Raw genomic sequence first — 20,586 nt, 5'->3', positions numbered from 1 at the left:
TTGTAGAGACAAGCTTTCAGGATTCCGCCCTTTATCAAGTCCAATAGTCAAGGACTAATGATCAAAGGACTTGATAAATTATCAGGGAGGAATCCCGATAGTTTGTCTCTACAAAATTCTGTTAGTCCAATAAAAAAGCTATTACAATCTGCATCACTGGACTAATACGGCTCCTCACATTTACTATACAGATATACACATACCTGAAGATGGTTTAGAACCCTGTGATGTCACACATGCTTGTGATGATGTCACCGTAAGCTGTACAAGGAGGTGCGCGCCGGCTGCAGTCTCTTCAGTGTGTTTTGCATTCACAACCTGTGGTGCAAAGTGTTTGTTAGAGAGTTTCTATTTGCGATAGAGAATTCGAGATTTTGACCGTTCCTTGTCTGAAGAGAGAACCACAAGGTAAGTCTCAGCCTCTTCTATTCATACATACACAGGGCATTTTGTTTGTCAGGGTTTTTTCTTTTGTTGTTGCTTTTTTTTAGCATAAAAAACAAGAAATTAATTTCCAAAAGAAATAACAAAAATGATATTCCTCATAGCATTGTGACAATACTTGGCTTAGGCATTAAACATAATAAAACGCACAGATAATATCATGACCAGAGCTTTTTCTTGCAAAACTGCTAAAATGCAATTATGCCCAAAAAAGCCCCCAAGAAAAAGAGTCCTAAATCATGAAGTTCTAAAAGATATAAGTCTATGAGAAAGATTTGGTATTGAAGTAAAAGAATGACAGAAAGATTAGGGCAGAAATATAATAGTATATAATAGAATTCTGTGTGTACTAACAATAGAAATACTCCGGGTACTCCGAAAGCGAAAACATTTTTCAAATCAACTAGTGGCAGAAAGTCATATAGGGTACGGATAGATCCCAATGAGGTGGGGTAGGTTCATTATTAGTAAATGTATATAGCGGGATAGCCCAATTGTATCTACAGTATGAAGTTCACATGGCCCAGTGACCATACAGCCAAGCCCCTATAATCCGCCATTACTAGGACAGATTCAAGGTTGTCAGATATTACTAGGACCGGACAGGTTTTGGGTTATCAGATATTACTAGGACCGGACAGGTTCTGGGTTATCAGATATTACTAGGACCAGACAGGTTCAGGGTTATCAGATATTACTAGGACCGGAGAGGTTCAGGGTTATCAAATATTACTAGGACTGAACAGGTTCAGGGTTATCAGATATTACTAGGACCGGACAGGTTCAGGGTTATCAGATATTACTAGGACTGGACAGTTTCAGGGTTATCAGATATTACTAGGACCGGACAGGTTCAGGGTTATCAGATATTACTAGGACCGGACAGGTTCAGGGTTATCAGATATTACTAGGACCGGACAGGTTCAGGGTTATCAGATATTACTAGGACTGGACAGGTTCAGGGTTATCAGATATTACTAGTACCGGACATGTGCAGGATTATCAGATATTACTAGGACCGGACAGGTTCAGGGTTATCAGATATTACTAGGACCGGACAGGTTCAGGGTTATCAGATATTACTAGGACCGGACAGGTTCAGGGTTATCAGATATTACTAGGACAGGACAGGTTCAGGGTTATCAGATATTACTAGGACCGGACAGGTTCAGGGTTATCAGATATTACTAGGACCGGACAGGTTCAGGGTTATCAGATATTACTAGGACCGGACAGGTTCAGGGTTATCAGATGTTACTAGGATAGGACAGGTTCAGGGTTATCAGATATTACTAGGACCGGACAGGTTCAGGGTTATCAGATATTACTAGGACCGGACAGGTTCAGGGTTATCAGACATTGGAAACCTCAGGGAAGACGTCTCCATATAAAACACTTATAGAGAAGCGTCTTCTTCTGAGGCTGCAATGGTCTTAGTGTTATCTTGTGGTTCTGTGCTGGACTTTTCTGCTCTGTATGAAGGATCTATTGTATAATGACAGGAATGATGACATGTTGTCTAATGTGTTCACTTATCTCTCTCTCTCTAGTGTTTTCAGGCTCTGACCTGTGACCATGGCCTCTCCACAAGACCCATTGCTGAAGGAGGAGGAAGAAGCAATGGAGGACCATAGTGATATGGATGTAGAAAAGGGCGATATCCCTGAGAGGCAGAACCTGCCATCTCTAAGCGTGATGTCCACCGCACGTTCCATCATCACCGTAGTGATCCTCGCCTTTGTTAATTTGCTCATCTATGCAAATCGCTCCAGCGTGGCGGGGGTGCTGCCTTATATACAGAAAGCATATGACACCAATGCTAGTCTGTCCGGCTTATTGAATACATTGTTCATTGGAAGCTACGTGCTGGTCGCACCAATTGCCGGATATTTGGGCGACCACTGTAATAAGAAATATACTGTTTGTGCAGGAGTCATCGTTTGGCTGAGCATGACACTTACCCTGTCATTCATCCCTGACGGGTACTTCCTGCTCTTCCTGCTGACGAGTGGGTTGGTTGGAGCCGGAGAGGCGACTTTCTGCACCATCGCCCCCTCCATCATTGCAGACCTTTTTACAAGTGACCAGCGGACCCGCATGCTGAACGTGTTTTACTCCGTCATACCTGTAGGCTGCGGACTAGGATACATCATCGGGCCCAAAGTGACTGATGCAGCAAGGGGCGATTGGCACTGGGCGTTTCGGGTCACCCCTGGCCTGGGCCTCATAGCTGTGTCTTTGATGATTTTGGTCACAAAGGAGCTTCCAAGAACGACTACAAACGGGAAGAAGAACAACAAATCCCAGAAGTTTGCCAAATGGGCGACAGATCTGAAAAAACTATTTAAAAATCGAAGCTTCATGTTAACCACCATGGGATCGACGGCTGTATCCTTCATAGTGGGAGCCATAGGTGTATGGGGTCCGTCATACCTGACCCACGCACGAACACTCCTACAAGAGAAGGACCCTTGCCGTGCTGAACAGTGTGACTATCACGACATCCTAATATTTGGTGTGGTTACAGTCGTTTCCGGCATTCTGGGAGTTGTAGCAGGGACGGAGATAAGTAAAAGATATCGCAAATCCAACCCACGGGCGGACCCGCTTGTGTGTGGCTGCGCGATGATGCTCTCTGCCCCTTTTCTTCTGTTGGCATTGACTTTTGGCAACATCAGCCTCGTTGCCACCAACATCTTCATCTTCATCGGAGAGACGCTTCTGTCAGTAAATTTCACCCTCATATCTGACATTATACTAAAAGTAGTAACTCCGTGGAGGAGATCTTCAGCCCTGGCCGTGCAGATGACAATCTATCACCTCCTAGGTGACGCCGGCAGCCCGTACCTCATCGGCCTGATATCTGACACCTACGAACGAGGATATGCCAAATCCCCTCTTCTGAAATACCGCAGCCTGGAGTATGCCCTCATGACCTGCACCATAATGGCAGTCATCGGAGGGGCCTTCTTCATGGCCACGGCCCTATTTATAGAGAGGGACGAAAAAGAAGCAGAGATGGAATCAGAACCTCCGTCATCCTCCTCCTCCTCACTGCTTCCTGCCGATGAGGACCGCGCTTCAGACTGAGGAAAAGTCATTGCTTACCTTTATCCCGTTTACTTCATAAAAAAAAAAAATTAAGAAAAAAATTGCTGCATTTGTTCTATGTTCCACTTTACCCCATAGAAATATTCTCTACCGACCCAACTGTGTCCAAACCCCAAATAGAAAAATGTAAATCTCCTCCCAAGACCTTAAAAAGACTATTAATAACAAGAGGGATGTATATGAGTGTGTATGTGTTTGTGTATATGTGCTTGTGTATGTATATGTGTATGTGTTTGTGTGTATATGTGTGTATGTGTTTGTGTGTATGTGTGTATGTGCATGTGTATGTATATGTGTGTATGTGTTTGTGTGTATATGTGTGTATATGTGTTTGTGTATGTATATGTGTATATGTGTTTGTGTGTATATGTGTGTATATGTGTTTGTGTATGTACAGGTGTGTATGTGTGTATTAGGGCTGCAAGATATGTGTAATTGTGTTAATGGAGGTAAATATTGTGATTTCAATATTATAAACAAATGGTGAAGTTCCCCCTATTTAATGTCCAATCCCCCTATTTTATATAGCCATCTCCCCCCAATTTCATGTTCACTGACTAAACATAAAATGGAGGGAATTGGATATGAAATGGGGAGAAATTTGCTTAACTCCTTGGGGACGGAGCCCATTATACCTCTGTCACTTTAAGCATTAATAACTCTGGGATGCTTTTCATTTTAATTCTGATACTTTTTCGTGACATATCCTACTTTATGTTAGTGGTAAATTTTTGTCAATACTTGCATCATTTCTTGGTGAAAAATTCCAAAATTTTATGAAAAAATAGAAAATTTAGCATTTTTCTAAATTTGTAGCTCTCTGCTTGTAAGGAAAACAGACATTTCAAATAAATTATATACTGATTCACAAATACAATATGTCTACTTTATGTTTACATCATAAAGTTGACATGTTTTTACTTTTGGAAGACATCAGAGGGCTTCAAAGTTCAGAAGCAATTTTCCAATTTTTCACAAAATTTCCAAAATCTGCATTTTTCAGGGACCAGTTCAGTTTTGAAGTGAATTTTAAGGGCCTTTATATTAGAAATACCACATAAATGACCCCATTATAAAAACTGCACCCTTCAAAGTATTCAAAATGACATTCAAAAAGTTTGTTAACCCTTTAGGTGTTTCACAGGAATAGCAGCAATGTGAAGGAGAAAATTCAAAATCTTCATTTTTTACACTCGCATGTTCTTGTAGACCCAGTTTTTGAAACTTTACAAGGGGTAATAGGAGAAAAAGCCCCACAAAATTTGTAACCCAATTTCTCTAGAATAAGGAAATACCTCATATGTGTATGTCAAGTGTTCGGCGGGCGCAGTAGAGGGCTCAGAAGGGAAGGAGCGACAACGGGATTTTGGAGAGTGAATTTTGCTGAAATGTATTTGTGGGGCATGTCACATTTAGGAAGCCCCTATGGTGCCAGAACAGCAAAAAAAAATGCCATGGCATACTATTTTACAAACTACACCCCCCAAGGCACTTAACAAGGGGTCCGGTGAGCCTTAACACCCCACAGGTGTTTGACGACTTTTCGTTAAATTCGGATGTGTAAATGAAAAGAAAAATTTTTCACTAAAGAGCAGTTTTTTTTCCAAAATTTACCATTTCTAAAAAGGGTAATGGGAGAAAAATCCCCCCAAAATTTGTAACACAATTTCTCCCGAGTATGGCGCTTGTCTCCACCAAAACCCTACAGAAGTGTTTCCCAAACAGGGTGCCTCCAGCTGTTGCAAGCCTCCCAGCCTGCCAGGACAGTCTATGGCTGTCCGGCAACACTGGGAGTTGTGGTTTCGCAACAGCTGGAGGCGCCGTTTAGGAAACACTGCCGTATGAGACGTTTTTTATATTTATTGGGGGGGGGAGACGTGTAAGGGGGTGTATGTGTAGTATTTAACTTTTTGTTATTTGTTAGTGTAGTGTAGTGTTTTTAGGGTACATTCACACAGGCAGGGGTTCACAGTAACTTTCCTTGAAGGAAACCCACAGTAAACCCGCCCGTGTGAATGTACCCTGTACATTCACATGGGGGGGAGGGGGTGCCCCCAAGGGGGGGAGCCCCAAACCTTCAGCTGTGGCAAAATGACAACTCCCAGAATGCACTGACAGACTGTACATGCTGGGAGTTGTAGTTTAACAACAGCTGTAGGCACACTGGTGGGGAACCACTGAGTTAGAAAACAGACTCTAGCTCAGTGATTCCAACCCATGTGCCTCCAGCTGTTGCAAGACTAACTACAACTCCCGGCATGTACGGTCTGTCAGATCACTCTGGGAGTTGTAGTTTTGCAACAGCTGGAGGCACACGGGTTGGAATCACTGAGTTAGGAAACAGACTCTAGCTCAGTGTTTCCCAACCAGTGTGCCTACAGCTGTTGCAAAACTACAATTCCCAGCACGGCCAGATAGTCAGGGATGCTGAGCGTGTAGTTCTGCAATATCTGGCCCTTCAGATGTTGCAGAACTACAACTCCCAGCATGCCTAGACTGTCCAGGCATGCTGGGAGTTGTAGTTCTGCAACATCTGAAGGGCCAGATATTGCAGAACTACATGCCCAGCATCCCTGACTGTCTGGCCATGCTGGGAGTTGTAGTTTTGCAACATCTGGAGGGATACAGTTTGGAGACCACCATATAGTGGTCTCCAAACTGTGCCACTTCAGATGTTGCAAAACTACAACTCCCAGCATGCCCAGACAGTCAGTGCATGCTGAAAGTTGTAGTTTTGCAACATCTGGAGGACCACAGTTTAGAGACCACTACACAGTGGTCTCCAAACTGTGACCCTCCAGATGTTGCAAAACTACAATTCACAGCATGCCAAGACAGCCTTTGGATGTGTGGGCATGCTGGGAGTTGTAGTTTTGCAGCTTTTAGAAGGCCACAGTGAAGATCACTTATCGCGATCTTCACTGCAGCCTTCTCCGACGCACTTTCCGGCCGCCGCTCAGATGATGACGCCGCTGCTCCGGGATGCCGCCGCCTCTGCCGCCGCAGGTCCGGGTAAGCCGGGCCATGTTCCCCCCCCCCCCCCCCCCCCCACCGCTCGTGTTCCCCCCGCTCTGTACCGATGGTCAGCCTGACCGACCAATGGCAGGGGATAGGAGGGGGTGGCAAAACTGCCACCTCGCTCCTATTCTTTAGGCTGGTCGTAGCTGTCTCTCAGATATCATCAGATGTTATCAGATATTACTAGGACCGGACAGGTTCTGGGTTATCAGATATTACTAGGACCGGACAGGTTCAGGGTTATCAGATATTACTAGGACCAGAAAGGTTCAGGGTTATCAGATATTACTAGGACCGGAGAGGTTCAGGGTTATCAAATATTACTAGGACAGAACAGGTTCATGGTTATCAGATATTACTAGGACCGGACAGGTTCAGGGTTATCAGATATTACTAGGACCGGACAGGTTCAGGGTTATCAGATATTACTAGGACCGGACAGGTTCAGGGTTATCAGATATTACTAGGACTGAACAGGTTCAGGGTTATCAGATATTACTAGGACCGGACAGGTTCAGGGTTATCAGATATTACTAGGACTGGACAGTTTCTGGGTTATCAGATATTACTAGGACCGGACAGGTTCAGGGTTATCAGATATTACTAGGACCGGACAGGTTCAGGGTTATCAGATATTACTAGGACCGGACAGGTTCAGGGTTATCAGATATTACTAGGACAGGTTCAGGGTTATCAGATATTACTAGGACCGGACAGGTTCAGGGTTATCAGATATTACTAGGACCGGACAGGTTCAGGGTTATCAGATATTACTAGGACCGGACAGGTTCAGGGTTATCAGATATTACTAGGACAGGACAGGTGCAGGATTATCAGATATTACTAGGACCGGACAGGTTCAGGGTTATCAGATATTACTAGGACCGGACAGGTTCAGGGTTATCAGATATTACTAGGACCGGACAGGTTCAGGGTTATCAGACATTGGTAACCTCAGGGAAGACGTCTCCATATAAAACACTTATAGAGAAGCGTCTTCTTCTGAGGCTGCGATGGTCTTACTGTTATCTTGTGGTTTTGTGCTGGACATTTCTGCTCTGTATGAAGGATCTATTGTATAATGACAGGAATGATGACATGTTGTCTAATGTCTTCACTTATATCTCTCTCTCTAGTGTTTTCAGGCTCTGACCTGTGACCATGGCCTCTCCACAAGACCCATTCCTGAAGGAGGAGGAAGAAGCAATGGAGGACCATAGTGATATGGATGTAGAAAAGGGCGATATCCCTGAGAGGCAGAACCTGCCATCTCTAAGCGTGATGTCCACCGCACGTTCCATCATCACCGTAGTGATCCTCGCCTTTGTTAATTTGCTCATCTATGCAAATCGCTCCAGCGTGGCGGGGGTGCTGCCTTATATACAGAAAGCATATGACACCAATGCTAGTCTGTCCGGCTTATTGAATACATTGTTCATTGGAAGCTACGTGCTGGTCGCACCAATTGCCGGATATTTGGGCGACCACTGTAATAAGAAATATACTGTTTGTGCAGGAGTCATCGTTTGGCTGAGCATGACACTTACCCTGTCATTCATCCCTGACGGGTACTTCCTGCTCTTCCTGCTGACGAGTGGGTTGGTTGGAGCCGGAGAGGCGACTTTCTGCACCATCGCCCCCTCTATCATTGCAGACCTTTTTACAAGTGACCAGCGGACCCGCATGCTGAACGTGTTTTACTCCGTCATACCTGTAGGCTGCGGACTAGGATACATCATCGGTCCCAAAGTGACTGATGCAGCAAGGGGCGATTGGCACTGGGCGTTTCGGGTCACCCCTGGCCTGGGCCTCATAGCTGTGGCTTTGATGATTTTGGTCACAAAAGAGCTTCCAAGAACGACTACAAACGGGAAGAAGAACAACAAATCCCAGAAGTTTGCCAAATGGGCGACAGATCTGAAAAAACTATTTAAAAATCGAAGCTTCATGTTAACCACCATGGGATCGACGGCTGTATCCTTCATAGTGGGAGCCATAGGTGTATGGGGTCCGTCATACCTGACCCACGCACGAACACTCCTACAAGAGAAGGACCCTTGCCGTGTTGAACAGTGTGACTATCACGACATCCTAATATTTGGTGTGGTTACAGTCGTTTCCGGCATTCTGGGAGTTGTAGCAGGGACGGAGATAAGTAAAAGGTATCGCAAATCCAATCCACGGGCGGACCCGCTTGTGTGTGGCTGCGCGATGATGCTCTCTGCCCCTTTTCTTCTGTTGGCATTGACTTTTGGCAACATCAGCCTCGTTGCCACCAACATCTTCATCTTCATCGGAGAGACGCTTCTGTCAGTAAATTTCACCCTCATATCTGACATTATACTAAAAGTAGTAACTCCGTGGAGGAGATCTTCAGCCCTGGCCGTGCAGATGACAATCTATCACCTCCTAGGTGACGCCGGCAGCCCGTACCTCATCGGCCTGATATCTGACACCTACGAACGAGGATATGCCAAATCCCCTCTTCTGAAATACCGCAGCCTGGAGTATGCCCTCATGACCTGCACCATAATGGCAGTCATCGGAGGGGCCTTCTTCATGGCCACGGCCCTATTTATAGAGAGGGACGAAAAAGAAGCAGAGATGGAATCAGAACCTCCGTCATCCTCCTCCTCCTCACTGCTTCCTGCCGATGAGGACCGCGCTTCAGACTGAGGAAAAGTCATTGCTTACCTTTATCCCGTTTACTTCATAAAAAAAAAAAAATTAAGAAAAAAATTGCTGCATTTGTTCTATGTTCCACTTTACCCCATAGAAATATTCTCTACCGACCCAACTGTGTCCAAACCCCAAATAGAAAAATGTAAATCTCCTCCCAAGACCTTAAAAAGACTATTAATAACAAGAGGGATGTATATGAGTGTGTATGTGTTTGTGTATATGTGCTTGTGTATGTATATGTGTATGTGTTTGTGTGTATATGTGTGTATGTGTTTGTGTGTATGTGTTTGTGTGTATATGTGTGCATGTGTTTGTATGTATATGTGTGTATGTGTTTGTGTGTATGTGTATGTGTGTATGTGCATGTGTATGTATATGTGTGTATGTGTTTGTGTGTATATGTGTGTATGTGTTTGTGTGTATGTGTATGTGTGTATGTGCATGTGTATGTATATGTGTGTATGTGTTTGTGTGTATATGTGTGTATATGTGTTTGTGTATGTACAGGTGTGTATGTGTGTATTAGGGCTGCAAGATATGTGTAATTGTGTTAATGGAGGTAAATATTGTGATTTCAATATTATAAACAAATGGTGAAGTTCCCCCTATTTAATGTCCAATCCCCCTATTTTATATAGCCATCTCCCCCCAATTTCATGTTCACTGACTAAACATAAAATGGAGGGAATTGGATATGAAATGGGGAGAAATTTGCTTAACTCCTTGGGGACGGAGCCCATTATACCTCTGTCACTTTAAGCATTAATAACTCTGGGATGCTTTTCATTTTAATTCTGATACTTTTTTGTGACATATCCTACTTTATGTTAGTGGTAAATTTTTGTCAATACTTGCATCATTTCTTGGTGAAAAATTCCAAAATTTTATGAAAAAATTGAAAATTTAGCATTTTTCAAAATTTGTAGCTCTCTGCTTGTAAGGAAAACAGACATTCCAAATAAATTATATACTGATTCACAAATACAATATGTCTACTTTATGTTTACATCATAAAGTTGACATGTTTTTACTTTTGGAAGACATCAGAGGGCTTCAAAGTTCAGAAGCAATTTTCCAATTTTTCACAAAATTTCCAAAATCTGCATTTTTCAGGGACCAGTTCAGTTTTGAAGTGAATTTTAAGGGCCTTTATATTAGAAATACCACATAAATGACCCCATTATAAAAACTGCACCCTTCAAAGTATTCAAAATGACATTCAAAAAGTTTGTTAACCCTTTAGGTGTTTCACAGGAATAGCAGCAATGTGAAGGAGAAAATTCAAAATCTTCATTTTTTACACTCGCATGTTCTTGTAGACCCAGTTTTTGAAACTTTACAAGGGGTAATAGGAGAAAAAGCCCCACAAAATTTGTAACCCAATTTCTCTAGAATAAGGAAATACCTCATATGTGTATGTCAAGTGTTCGGCGGGCGCAGTAGAGGGCTCAGAAGGGAAGGAGCGACAACGGGATTTTGGAGAGTGAATTTTGCTGAAATGTTTTTGGGGCGCATGTCACATTTAGGAAGCCCCTATGGTGCCAGAACAGCAAAAAAAAATGCCATGGCATACTATTTTACAAACTACACCCCCCAAGGCACTTAACAAGGGGTCCGGTGAGCCTTAACACCCCACAGGTGTTTGACGACTTTTCGTTAAATTCGGATGTGTAAATGAAAAGAAAAATTTTTCACTAAAGAGCAGTTTTTTTTCCAAAATTTACCATTTCTAAAAAGGGTAATGGGAGAAAAATCCCCCCAAAATTTGTAACACAATTTCTCCCGAGTATGGCGCTTGTCTCCACCAAAACCCTACAGAAGTGTTTCCCAAACAGGGTGCCTCCAGCTGTTGCAAGCCTCCCAGCCTGCCAGGACAGTCTATGGCTGTCCGGCAACACTGGGAGTTGTGGTTTCGCAACAGCTGGAGGCGCCGTTTAGGAAACACTGCCGTATGAGACGTTTTTAATATTTATTGGGGGGGGAGACGTGTAAGGGGGTGTATGTGTAGTATTTAACTTTTTGTTATTTGTTAGTGTAGTGTAGTGTTTTTAGGGTACATTCACACAGGCAGGGGTTCACAGTAACTTTCCTTGAAGGAAACCCACAGTAAACCCGCCCGTGTGAATGTACCCTGTACATTCACATGGGGGGGAGGGGGTGCCCCAAGGGGGGGGAGCCCCAAACCTTCAGCTGTGGCAAAATGACAACTCCCAGAATGCACTGACAGACTGTACATGCTGGGAGTTGTAGTTTAACAACAGCTGTAGGCACACTGGTGGGGAACCACTGAGTTAGAAAACAGACTCTAGCTCAGTGATTCCAACCCATGTGCCTCCAGCTGTTGCAAGACTAACTACAACTCCCGGCATGTACGGTCTGTCAGATCACTCTGGGAGTTGTAGTTTTGCAACAGCTGGAGGCACACGGGTTGGAATCACTGAGTTAGGAAACAGACTCTAGCTCAGTGTTTCCCAACCAGTGTGCCTACAGCTGTTGCAAAACTACAATTCCCAGCACGGCCAGATAGTCAGGGATGCTGGGCGTGTAGTTCTGCAATATCTGGCCCTTCAGATGTTGCAGAACTACAACTCCCAGCATGCCTAGACTGTCCAGGCATGCTGGGAGTTGTAGTTCTGCAACATCTGAAGGGCCAGATATTGCAGAACTACATGCCCAGCATCCCTGACTGTCTGGCCATGCTGGGAGTTGTAGTTTTGCAACATCTGGAGGGATACAGTTTGGAGACCACCATATAGTGGTCTCCAAACTGTGCCACTTCAGATGTTGCAAAACTACAACTCCCAGCATGCCCAGACAGTCAGTGCATGCTGAAAGTTGTAGTTTTGCAACATCTGGAGGACCACAGTTTAGAGACCACTACACAGTGGTCTCCAAACTGTGACCCTCCAGATGTTGCAAAACTACAATTCACAGCATGCCAAGACAGCCTTTGGATGTGTGGGCATGCTGGGAGTTGTAGTTTTGCAGCTTTTAGAAGGCCACAGTGAAGATCACTTATCGCGATCTTCACTGCAGCCTTCTCCGACGCACTTTCCGGCCGCCGCTCAGATGATGACGCCGCTGCTCCGGGATGCCGCCGCCTCTGCCGCCGCAGGTCCGGGTAAGCCGGGCCATGTTCCCCCCCCCCCCCCTCACCGCTCGTGTTCCCCCCGCTCTGTACCGGTGGTCAGCCTGACCGACCAATGGCAGGGGATAGGAGGGGGTGGCAAAACTGCCACCTCGCTCCTATCCTTTAGGCTGGTCGGAGCTGTCTCTGACAGCTCCGATCACGCTTATTTTCCGGGAGATCGGGTCACCAGTATGAATTGACCTGCGATTTGCTGTGATCACCGACATGGGGGGGTCTCAGGACCCCCCTAGGCATTGCCACGGGATGCCTGCTGATAGATATCAGCAGGCATCCCTGTCCGATCACCGCCCGGCGAGCGGCAGTGATCGGAAATATGGAGGGCGTATGGATACGCCCTCCGTCCTTAAGTGAAGGGACGCGAGGGCGTATGCATACGCCCTCTGTCCCCAAGGAGTTAAAGGAGTACTCTGCCCCTAGACATGTTATCTCCTCTCCAGTGGCGCAGCTATACAGGTTCACCATGGCGACGGGGCCCGTTAGCCAGGGGAGCCCGCAGGGCCCCCTTCCCACAATCACATTATGGCCGGCACCGCCATCAATTAAGGCCGGCACCGCCATTAATTAATCAGTATGACTGCAGCCGCTGCTACCAGACCTGTCCGTCTGGCAGCAGCGCAGTCTACATGAGGTGGACCTGGGGTGGGACCTGAGTGACTATCCCACCCCTGCCTTTCCGCCGCATTAAGTGAGTGGAGGAGGAGGGGCATGGCACATACGGTGCCAACAGGAAGCCCTGTCTCTCTCCTTCCGCAGTGACTGCCCATAATCTCACCTAGTCACACCGCCTGCAGGACCATCAGTCACAGCCTGATAATCCGCCTGCAGGACCGTCTGTCTGACTGCTTCCCTTTCCTCCGCCCTGTATGAGTAAACCCTGCGCATTATAAATGAACGGTGCTGCAGCGCGCAGCGCCGTTCATTTATGGCAGTGTTCTTCAACCTGCGGACCTCCAGATGTTGCAAAACTAAAACTCCCAGCATGCCCTGACAGCCGTTGGCGGTCCGGGCATGCTGGGAATTGTAGTTTTGCAACATCTAGAGGTCCGCAGGTTGAAGACCACTGATTTAAGGCATGCCTATGAAGTTAGCGCAGGAACTCCTGCACTCACTTCATAGTAGTTGCGCATAGTGACATCCTCTGATGTCAGAAGCCAATGTTTTCCAACCATGGAGCCTTCAGCAGTTGTAAAACTACAACTCCCAGCATGCACAGACAGCCTTTGGCTTTCCGGGCATGCTGGGAGTTGTAGTTTTGCAACAGCAGGAGACACAAAACTACAAATCCCAGCATTCCCAAACAACATTTGGCTGTTTGGGCATGCTGGGATTTGTAGTTTTGTGTCTCCTGCTGTTGCAAAACTACAACTCAAGCCAAGGGCATGCTCGGAGTTGTAGTTTTGCAACAGCTGGAGGTGCCATGGTTGGAAAACACTGGCTTGCAGTAAATGTCCTAAAGGAGTACTCCAGGATGCAAAAATTGTCATTCAGACTGCCAGCAGTAAAATAATAAATATACATACCTGCTTTCGCTCCCCCGGTGCCTCCAGTAACCCGCTGTGGCCTCCACCCCGATCCGTTTCCTGGTTGCCGGTGGTCGGTGAGTCACACTGCCGCTCAGCCTATCGCCGGCCTTTAAGTTAGAGAAATATATATTGTGAAAACCCCTCTTATCATAAATCATCCTGTACAGATTAACATTAGGGTAGAGTTACATGTAACAGATCCGCAGCGTATTTTACGCTGCGGATCCGCCGATGACTTGACTCTGTAGAGTGCCTCCTGCTGTTTTCCCCCTTGTGTGCTGCTCACAACAGCAATCTGCCACTAACAAGCAGCCACACAGGGATCTGCGAGTCACCGCGGGTACATGCTATGTACTCGGAAACATCATGGAGCGGCTCGTAGCGGCGGATTGCTGCTGTAAGCAGGACACAGGGGAAAACAGCTGGAGGCACACTATAGGGTCAAGTCATTGACGGATAAGCAGAGTAACATACACTACTGATCTGTTACATGTGACCGTACCCTAAGGGTGCATTCACATGTGCGTATTTTTGCTGCAGATTTGCTTCAGCAGATTTTGCTGCCCAGTGACTTCAATGGGTAGCAAAATCTACCACAGCAAATCTGCAGCAGAAAATTTATTGAATCTGTGGGGGGAGGGGGGGAGCGATTTGTGGGCTGCACAAGTTCAGCCATCCTGAATAATATCTGCTTGTTCATGAGGTGATCATAGAATTTGGGGTGTGGAGGCAGCGTGTGTATGTATGGTGTGTGTGTATGTACTGTATGTATGATGTATGAATGGTGTGTGTGCATAAATGATGTGTGGCTATGTACTGTATCTATGATGTATGAATGATGTGTGTATGTACTGTATGTATGATGTATGAATGATGTGTGTGTATAAATTATGTGTGTGTATGTACTGTATGTATGATGCATGAATGATGTGTGTGTATGAATGATAGATGTGTTTAAACAAGATGTATGTATGATGTGTGGAGATGTATTATGCGGGGGGATCTGGAGGCGGCAGGTGTATGCATGATATGTGTATGCATGATGTGTGTGTATGTATGTATTATGCATGTGTGGGGTGTGGGGTGGGGGGCGGAGGCGGCGTGTCTATGATGTGTACTATATGTATGAACGGTGTGTGTGTATATACTGTATGTGGCAGGATTATATTCAGGGGGTACATTGGGTGGCAGTATTATATTCAGGGGGTACAGTGGGTGGCAGGATTATATTCAGGGGGTACAGTAGGTGGCAGGATTATATTCAGGGGTACAGTAGGTGGCAGGATTATATTCAGGGGGTACAGTAGGTGGCAGGATTATATTCATGGGGTACAGTAGGAGGCTGTATTATATTCAGGGGGTACAGTGGGTGGCAGTATTATATTCAGGGGGTACAGTGGGTGGCAGTATTATGTTTGGGGGTACAGTGGGTGGTAGTATATGCAGGAGGTACAGTGGATGGTAGTTTTATATTCAGGGGGTACAGTATTTAGCAGAATAATAATGATTATTGTCTTCATACAGAGGATGAGGAGCCTATGATGTCCGGGCGTCAGACTCTGCAGAGAAGATGGAGCTGGAAGACGTCCTGACGTCTGAACCAGATGAAGAAGAAAAGAAAAGACAACCGAGAAGACATCACTCAGGTCACTGATATCATTGTGTGTTCTCCTGACTGTCCTATCAGCTGGAGTCACTTGTAAGTTCCACAGTGATGATGGGTGATGCTGTACCCTAATCTGGGGCTCTCCAGCTGTTGCAAAACTACAACTCCTATAATGCCGGAGGCTCTCCAGACATGATGGGAGTTAAAGCTTTATAACAGCTTAAGAGCAACTGGAACCAGGGTGATTGGGTGATTGGTGGGGGTCCCAGCAGTTGGACCCCCACTAGAACAATGGTCTGCTTATTCTTAAATGCCTGGGCATATGTTTTGTCTGTCTGGCCCTGCCTGCTAGTCACTTATATAGTTGTGTATTCTCCTGACTGTGTCCCATCAGTGCTGTAGTCACTGATATGTTTGTGCGGCCGAGTAAAGGGTCGTCCGAGATTGGGGAAGCGGGTCGTCAGGTGGTAGGGGGGGCCAAGACAATTTTTCGCACCGGGGCCCTTGGGTTTCTAGCTACGCCCCTGATTATTAGAATGGATTATTGTTACCTGTGTAAATCCCCAACATTATTGTCCTGTATGGGATTCAACTTATAACCTTTCCTCCATATTTTGAAAAGGAAAAAAGAAAAAATTGTAGTATTGAATGACGCTCCCCATGTCTGAGCATACAAAGGTGAGCATCTTGCAATTCCTCTGTTGAACACTAGGGGCTGCAACATTTTTCTCTTGAAAAGCGGTGAAGAAGTCTCCTAAAAAGTTCTTCACATGCCAGAAGGTCTAATGTTGTGTTTTCCAAACAGTGTGCCTCCAGCTGTTGTAAACCTACAATTCCCAGCATGCCCGGACAGGCGCTGGCAACAGCTGGAGACACACTGGTCTAAGGAGGTTTTTTTAGGGGGAGGAGGAAATAAAAGAAATATAGTATAACTCCGCTATCTGTCTTCGTCCCTATCAAGGGTTAACAATGTACCAGGAAAGAAGACAGATAGCTGGCACTGTGCTGAGGGATGATTTGCAGTACACTACTATAGATGGCATAGAGGGGGGAGATGGGGGTTTCTGGTATACAATCAATTTGCCATATGAGCAGCAATAAAGGTTGTCTTGGCATGCTGGAAGTTGTAAGTTAGCAACAGCTGGAGGAACCCTGGTTGAGAAACACTGATTTAAAGACACAGTGTGAACCATCTGAAGGAAGCAGTCAGGCTCACAGACTGCAGGTATACAGCCTTGTCACTCTCCTGCAGAAGCTAAGCCCCACCCCCACTTCCTATGTTCCATAAAAGTATTTCTGTTACTAGAGATGGACTAAGCCTAACAACAAGCAGTGAACAGCAGGTTGCTGTGAAGAAAGACACCTAGGGGTTAAAGAGATACTCCGCCCTTAGACATCTTATCTCTTATCCAAAGGATAGGGGATAAGATTTCTAAGCCGCTGGGGGCCGTCGCAATCTCCCTGCTGAACGTGCTGTTCGTTTACAGCAGTGTGGGTCTAAAAGGGATTATCCAGGGAAAAACTTGTTTTTTATATATCAACTAGCTCCAGAAAGTTCAACAGATTTGTAAATTACTTCTATTAAAAAAATCTTAATCCTTTCAGTACTTTTGAGCTGCTGAAGTTGAGTAGTTCTTTTCTGCCTAAGTGCTCTCTGATGGCACCTGTCTCAGGAACTGTCCAGAGAAGAAGCGAATCCCCATAGCAAACCTCTTCTACTCTGTGCAGTTCCAAAGGCAAGCAGATATGTCAGCAGAGAGCACTGTTGTCAGACAGAAAAGAACAACTCAACTTCAGCAGCTGAAAATTACTGGAAGGATTAAAAAATTTTAATAGAAGTAATTTACAAATCTGTTTAACTTTCTGGAGCCAGTTGATATATATTGATATATGTATATACATATATATATATATATATATATATATATATATATATAAAAGTTTTTTTTCCTGGAATACCCCTTTAACCTTTTTCCCCTGAGTACCCCTTGGCAGGCCATTTCCAATAATTGTACCCCAATATTAAAGACATGTTTATAGAGAAACCCCACTTCCCCACAGCTTGCCTTGTGATGACTTACAGTGGGGATCAAAAGTTTGGGCACCCCAGGTAAAAATTAGTATTGATGTGCATAAAGAACCCAAGGAAAGATGGAAAAATCTCCAAAAGGCATCAAATTACAGATTAGACATTCTTATAATATGTCAATAAAAGTTAGATTTTATCATCATTTACACTTTCAAAATAACAGAAAACAAAAAAAAAAATGGTGCCTGCAAAAGTTTGGGCACCTTGCAGAATTGATAGCATGCACTGCCCCCTTTGCAAAGCTGAGACCTGCCAGTGTCATGGATTGTTCTCAATCATCATCTGGGAAGACCAGGTGATGTCAATCTCAAAGGTTTTAAATGCCCAGACTCACCTGACCTTGCCCCAACAATCAGCACCATGGGTTCTTCTAAGCAGTTGTCTAGAAATCTGAAACGGAAAATAGTTGACACTCATAAAGCTGGAGAAGGCTATAAGAAGATAGCAAAACGTTTTCAGATGTCAATATCCTCTGTTCAGAATGCAATTAACAAATGTCAGTCATCAGGAACAGTGGAAGTTAAAGTAAGATCTGGAAGACCAAGAAAAGTATCAGACAGAACAGCTCGCAGGATTGTGAGAAAAACAATTCAAAACCCACGTTTGACTGCAGAATCCCTCCAGAAAGATCTGGCAGACACTGGAGTTGTGGTACACTATTCCACTATAAAGAGATACTTGTTCAAATATGGTCTTCATGGAAGAGTCATCAGAAGAAAACCTCTTCTATGTCCTCACTGTTACGCCGAGCGCTCCGGGTCCCCGTTCCTCCCCGGAGCGCTCGCCTCATCTTCGTTGTTGCAGCGCCCCGGTCAGATCCACTGACCGGGTGCGCTGCGGTCCCGCCTTCAGCCGGGATGCGATTCGCGATGCGGATAGCGCCCGCTCGCGATGCGCACCCCGGCCCCCGTACCTGACTCGCTCTCCCTCGGTCCTGTCCCGGCGCGCGCGGCCCCGCTCCCTAGGGCGCGCGCGCGCCGGGTCTCTGCGATTTAAAGGGCCAGTGCACCAATGATGGTGCCTGGCCCAATCTTCCCTATTAGCTTAATTGGCTCCCACCTGTGCACTCCCCTATATCTAGTCACTTCCCCTGCACTCCCTTGCCGGATCTTGTTGCCTTAGTGCCTAGTGAAAGCGTTCCCTTGTCTGTTCCTAGTCCGTGTTCCTGACCTCCTGCCGTTGCCCCTGACTACGATCCTTGCCGCCTGCCCCCGACCTTCTGCTACGTCCGACCTTGCTTCTGCCTACTCCCTTGTACCGCGCCTATCTTCAGCATCTTCAGCAGCCAGAGAGGTGAGCCGTTGCTAGTGGATACGACCTGGTCACTACCGCCGCAGCAAGACCATCCCGCTTTGCGGCGGGCTCTGGTGAAAACCTGTAGTGGCTTAGAACCGGTCCACTAGCGCGGTCCTCGCCATCCCTCTCTGGCACAGAGGATCCACTACCTGCCAGCCGGCATCGTGACAGTAGATCCGGCCATGGATCCCGCTGAAGTTCCTCTGTCAGTTGTCGCTGACCTAACCACGGTGGCCGCCCAGCAAGCCCGACAGATCGCCCTTCTAACCCGTCAGCTGTCGGAAATGTCCACCATTTCGCACCAACTTCAGTCGCAACTTCTCCAGCAATCTTCTCCTCCGCCAGCTCCTGCACCGCCTCCGCAGCGAGTGGCCACTCCTAGCCTCTGCCTGTCCTTGCCGGACAAATTTGATGGGGACTCTAAGTATTGCCGTGGCTTTCTTTCGCAATGTTCCCAGCACTTGGAGATGAGGTCGGACCAGTTTCCTACTGAAAGGTCTAAGGTGGCTTTCGTGTTCTGCCTTCTGTCTGGAAAAGCCCTGTCATGGGCCGCACCGCTCTGGGACCGCAATGACCCCGTCACTGCCTCTGTACACTCCTTCTTCTCGGAAATTCGAAGTGTCTTTGAGGAACCTGCCCGAGCTTCTTCAGCCGAGATTGCCCTGCTGAACCTGGCCCAGGGTGTTTCTTCCGTTGGCGAGTACGCCATTCAGTTCCGTGCTCTTGCTTACGAGTTGTCCTGGAATAGTGAGGTTCTCTGCGCGACCTTTAAAAAAGGCCTATCCAGCAACATTAAAGATGTTCTGGCCGCACGAGAGACTCCTGCTGACCTACATGAACTCATTCATCTTGCCACTCGCATTGACATGCGTTCTTCCGGATGGCGTCTGGAGCTTCGCCTGGATATGGACTTTGTTCGCACGAAGCGTTTTTTCTCCCCGGCTCCTCTCTCCTCTGGTCCTCTGCAATCTGTTCCTGTGCTTCCCGCCGCGGAGGCTATGCAAGTTGACCGGTCTCGCTTGACACCTCAAGAGAGGACACGACGCCGCATGGAGAATCTTTGCCTGTACTATGCCGGTACCGAACACTTCCTGAAGGATTGTCCTATCCGTCCTCCCCGCCTGGAAAGACGTACGCTGACTCCGCACAAAGGTGACACAGTTCTTGATGTCAACTCTGCTTCTCCACGCCTTACTGTGCCTGTGCGGATATCAGCCTCTACCTTTTCCTTCTCTACTATGCTCTTCTTGGATTCCGGATCTGCAGGAAAATTTTTTTTGGCCTCTCTCATCAACAGGTTCTACGTTCCTGTGACCAGTCTCGCCAGACCCCTCTACATCTATTGTTTTTACAATAAAAGATTGGACTGTCTCGTACGTTTCCACACAGAACCCCTCCTAATGTGCATCGGACCTCATCACGGAAAAATTGAGTTTTTTTTCCTCAGGTTCTTTGGCCCCAAGAAGAGGGGGAGACCCAAGGGGGGGGGTACTGTTACGCCGAGCGCTCCGGGTCCCCGTTCCTCCCCGGAGCGCTCGCCTCATCTTCGTTGTTGCAGCGCCCCGGTCAGATCCACTGACCGGGTGCGCTGCGGTCCCGCCTTCAGCCGGGATGCGATTCGCGATGCGGATAGCGCCCGCTCGCGATGCGCACCCCGGCCCCCGTA

General features: G+C 46.4%; 2 protein-coding genes across 4 annotated transcripts in view; one reads left to right on the top strand and one right to left on the bottom strand.

Moving 5' to 3' along the window:
• The window catches only part of LOC130296867 (pregnancy zone protein-like), a 595,153-nt gene that overhangs the window by 15,910 nt on the left and 558,657 nt on the right, over positions 1 to 20,586 (bottom strand). For all 3 annotated transcript variants that reach the window (XR_008849317.1, XR_008849318.1, XM_056548877.1), the window contains exon 3: positions 204 to 318. Coding sequence is in view for 1 of the 3 variants with exons in the window: in XM_056548877.1 (XP_056404852.1) it covers positions 204 to 318 (115 nt within the window). In the remaining 2 variants the exon portion in view is untranslated. The remainder of the gene's footprint in view (positions 1 to 203; positions 319 to 20,586) is intronic.
• On the top strand, positions 212 to 3,599 carry LOC130296865 (protein spinster homolog 1-like). Its single transcript, XM_056548875.1, has 2 exons — positions 212 to 408; positions 1,995 to 3,599. The coding sequence occupies exon 2, from the start codon at positions 2,020 to 2,022 to the stop codon at positions 3,532 to 3,534; it is 1,515 nt and encodes a 504-aa protein (XP_056404850.1). The 5' UTR covers positions 212 to 408; positions 1,995 to 2,019; the 3' UTR covers positions 3,535 to 3,599.

The sequence above is a fragment of the Hyla sarda genome, chromosome 12 (assembly GCF_029499605.1).
Source record: "Hyla sarda isolate aHylSar1 chromosome 12, aHylSar1.hap1, whole genome shotgun sequence".
NCBI classification, from domain to species: domain Eukaryota; kingdom Metazoa; phylum Chordata; class Amphibia; order Anura; family Hylidae; genus Hyla; species Hyla sarda.
Note: the sequence above shows the minus strand (reverse complement) of the source record. Positions and strands in the feature narration are given on the sequence as shown.